General features: G+C 27.0%; 1 protein-coding gene across 1 annotated transcript in view; it reads left to right on the forward strand.

Annotated features, from left to right (window-relative positions):
• The window catches only part of LOC107641437 (alpha-galactosidase), a gene marked incomplete in the record, with an annotated part of 7929 nt that extends 4422 nt beyond the window's left edge, over positions 1-3507 (forward strand). Inside the window, 9 exon segments of the mRNA XM_021124042.1 lie at positions 178-281; positions 372-447; positions 546-604; positions 675-740; positions 1003-1086; positions 1206-1270; positions 2285-2349; positions 2578-2718; positions 3205-3507. Of these exon segments, the coding sequence (XP_020979701.1) occupies positions 178-281; positions 372-447; positions 546-604; positions 675-740; positions 1003-1086; positions 1206-1270; positions 2285-2349; positions 2578-2718; positions 3205-3291 (747 nt within the window).

The raw sequence follows: 4119 nt of genomic DNA on the forward strand, positions 1-4119 counted from the left end.
AAAAAAAAAAGCAAAAGGATAAAAATAAAATACAGAATGCTGATGCTAACATTAATTGAGAGAGATTAGTTACTGAATAATCGAAAAATTAATACTAAAAAATTACAGTTAATTAATTATATCAAGTGATCACGAGAAAATTCACATGATAAAAATGTTTTTATTTTTTTGTGATAGGGCAATTTGGTTGCAAAAGCTTCAACATTCCCTTCAGGAATTAAGGCTCTAGCCGATTATGTTCATAGCAAAGGTTTAAAGTTAGGAATTTATTCCGATGCTGGGTATGTATCTCAGATTAAACACAATATTAATATTAAAAATTTATTATTTTTAATTTTTTAATTACAATAAAATGATTAAAATCTTTGTAGAAATCAGACATGCAGCAAAACTATGCCTGGATCACTGGGACATGAAGTACAAGATGCAAAAACATTTGCTTCTTGGGTAATATATTCATTTAAAAGTCATTTTATACTTATATAAAATTTTTTTATTTCGATTCATGTATGTATAATTAACTTATGTTTTCAATGTTATTTTAGGGAGTTGACTACTTGAAGTATGATAATTGTAACAACAATAATATAAGCCCCAAAGAGAGGTATTAATTAATGGGATTTAATAATATATATATATAATCAATGAATTTATAGATTTTATTTATGAATCAGGTACCCAAGAATGAGTAAAGCTTTATTAAACTCTGGAAGATCAATCTTCTTCTCTATGTGTGAATGGTGAGATAGAGTAGTTGAATATCATAAACATGTTTATTTCTTAGGAACATTGATTACTTATATGTTTAGAAATTCCAATTGAAAAAATTTAGGGGCGAGTAACTTTGTTAAATTCTGGTCAGCATGTAACCAGCAAAAAAAAGTGAGTCATTAGATGAAATCTCACACCATTAAAATCATCATTAATAATTATTTAATGACTACAAATCACAAAAATTGCTGGCCCTAACATTCTTCGTTGCAATTTTCTTTTCAAACACAGGGGATTGGAAGATCCAGCAATTTGGGCCCCAGGTGTTGGAAATAGTTGGAGAACAACTGGAGACATTAAAGATAACTGGGACAGGTGACTATCAATAATAATAATAATAATAATAATAATAATAATAATAATAATAATAATAATAATGTGGTTTATGAGAAATTTAATTCCCTTGTTGGAATTTGTTTTTCAACATTGTGCAGCATGACATCTCTTGCAGATCAAAATGACAAATGGGCTTCTCATGCTGGACCTGGAGGATGGAATGGTAATTATCTATCTTTATTATTATTCGTTGTTATTAGGGCCGGAAGTGAGCTGAACTGAGTTGAGCTAGACCAAGCCCAAGCTCGGCTCACAAAAATTGAGCTTAGCTCACAGCTCGCCTCATTAATAATCGAGCATATTTCTTAAATCTCAAGTTCGACTCATTGAAAGCTCACGAGTTGGCTCGAACTCACGAGCTGGCTCAAATAATAGAAACATAAATACATAATCTATAATTCTATATCAATAAATTATAACTTATATATTTTAAAAGATCAATTTTATATATTGTTATCTATCAATAAATTATAAATTTTTATTTATGTCCTACATTAAAATTATATGTAAAAAATAAATATAAAATTTTAAATAATTAAGATCATTAATATATATAATATTTAAAGTATAGATTAAATGCATATAGGATATGTGTATTAATAATTATAATTATATATATATATATAATCGAGTCAGCTCATGAGCTAATGAACTAAGCTTATCCAAACTCAAGCTTGACTCATTTAATTTATGAGCTTAATTCCAAGCTCAAGTTTGGCTCACTAGCTCATGAGTTTAGCTTATCGAACTATTAACGAGTCGAGCTCGAGCTAGCTCATGAGTTGGCTTGACTCACTTCTAGCCCTAGTTACTACAGTATATTTGTTATTAAAAATAATAAAAGTCTTAATTTATTCTTTCAATTTTTAATAAAAAGGAATTTGATTTTTTTTTCTTAATAAAAATTATTAAAATTTATTATTTTGTATTTTATTTAATAGAAATTATTTTAATATAGAGATGAAGAGGGTTGAAGATGGATATTTGAAGTGTATTACAGTAGAGGTAGTATAGAGAGCTAATGGAATATTTGTATAATGTGTATAATGAGGATTTAGAGATGTTCAATTCAGTATTAGAGATATAACCATTAGTATTATTTTTTTTATCAGTTTAAGCTTTTGGGATTGTAGATGTATAAAAAAAGTGTTCAACATGCATCTTGCGTGTTGACAAGATGATGACATGTGTTCAATACGCACCTTGCGTGTTGACTTTTTATCTGCAAAATTCACTCACCTGTAATTACACAAAATAACCTCATTTTTAACAAACATACTAATATTTTTTCCATATAAAAAAAATTAGCCTTTATTTATGTACTTGCTATATTGTTTTTGTAATGACGTCAATAACAAAAATATTTTATTTGTACAATATTTCTGTATACTAAATTAATTGCATCAAAATTATTCTAGGTGAAATTGCAAAATTATGATAGTACCTTATTAGAAGAGAAAATTGTTGTAGGTTTGGGCAGGTCCTCTTAGTGGAAACAAGGTGGCAGTGATCTTATGGAATCGAAGCTCATCAAAAGCAAAAGTAACAGCTTCATGGTCTGATTTAGGCCTAAAATCTGCAACTTCAGTTCATGCAAGAGATTTATGGGAGGTTAGATTTCTTTTTATAATATTAGAGAAATTAGTTGCTGATAAAATAAATTTAAAAAAAATTAATCCCTAGGTAGTGTTTGGTGGAGAGACAAAGATGAAAAGACTGAAACTGAGAGACAGAGACTAAGAGACAGGGATTGAAATAAATCTCAGTATTCTGTTTGGTGCAAAATGAGAGACAGGAATTGAAACAAGAATAAAACTCTAATTTAATTTACACAAAGGGTAAAATTGGAATTAATTAATTGAAATGAAAGTATTTTAGGTATAAAATGTTATTAAAGTTTCAGTCTCCATCTCTAAAAATTTCAGTCACTTGTGTCCCTATTTTTTGGAGGTACTGAAATACTGAAATTTTAGAGACAGAGACAGAAATTTTAGTACCAGTCTCTGAACTAACAAATGGCCATACAACAATAATGTAGAACATTTTGATACATAATTGTTTTGATTATATATTTGTATTTTTTTGTTTTTTTGGCAGCATTCAACAACATCATCAGTTTCAGGAGAAATTTCTGCTGAATTAGATTCACATGTTTGTAAGATGTATATCCTCACTCCCAACTAAGATATTGAATTCATAAAAGACAAAAACTAAACAGGATTCCAAGTACTCAAAATTTTTTTGGCAACTTTCAATGTTTCCATCTTCAAAGAAGAAAGAAAACAGAGGAAATTAAGTAGTCAATAATAATAGGAAGTGTAAGGGGAAAATGTAAGTTATGTTCGTCTCTTAATTAAGGTTATTATTATTATTATTATTATTATTATTGTTGTTGTTGTTGTTGTTGTTGTTGTTGTTGTTGTTGTTGTTGTTGTTGTTTAGATGCACTTGATTTGGATACAATATGCCTTTCTAAGATTTGTTTTCGTTTTTAACGAAAATGTGAGAAAGTAAAATAAATTTTGATGATTAAGTAATTTGGTTTAGGAGAAAACAGGATGCTTCAAGAAAGAATCACAATTATATATATTGTGATTAATTTAAAATCAAGGGTTAGTAGTTAAATTAGTCCTTAAAAGATAAGATATTTTTTAAATTTATTTTTAAAAAATTTTTTTAATTAAATTAATTCTTCAAATATTACGAATTAATCATATTTGTCTTTCAGTCATTCCATTAACAATTTTCTTCAAAAATTGATGTTGTAAAACGTTAATTGATAACATATATAATACTGTCTAATTGATATTGACCAAATATGTTTATGAAAATTTATTAATTTAATTATTTTTTCCAATTACAAAAATTATATTTCTAATATGATTTAGTGACTAAATTGATAGATTTTCATAAACATATTTATTCAATGTTTAATTGAACATGTTATGTGTCATATATTTTATCAGTTAACATTTTATATCATCAACCATTAAAAAAAATTGTGAATGGAGT

Source organism: Arachis ipaensis, chromosome B05, assembly GCF_000816755.2.
Source record: "Arachis ipaensis cultivar K30076 chromosome B05, Araip1.1, whole genome shotgun sequence".
Taxonomy (NCBI): domain Eukaryota; kingdom Viridiplantae; phylum Streptophyta; class Magnoliopsida; order Fabales; family Fabaceae; genus Arachis; species Arachis ipaensis.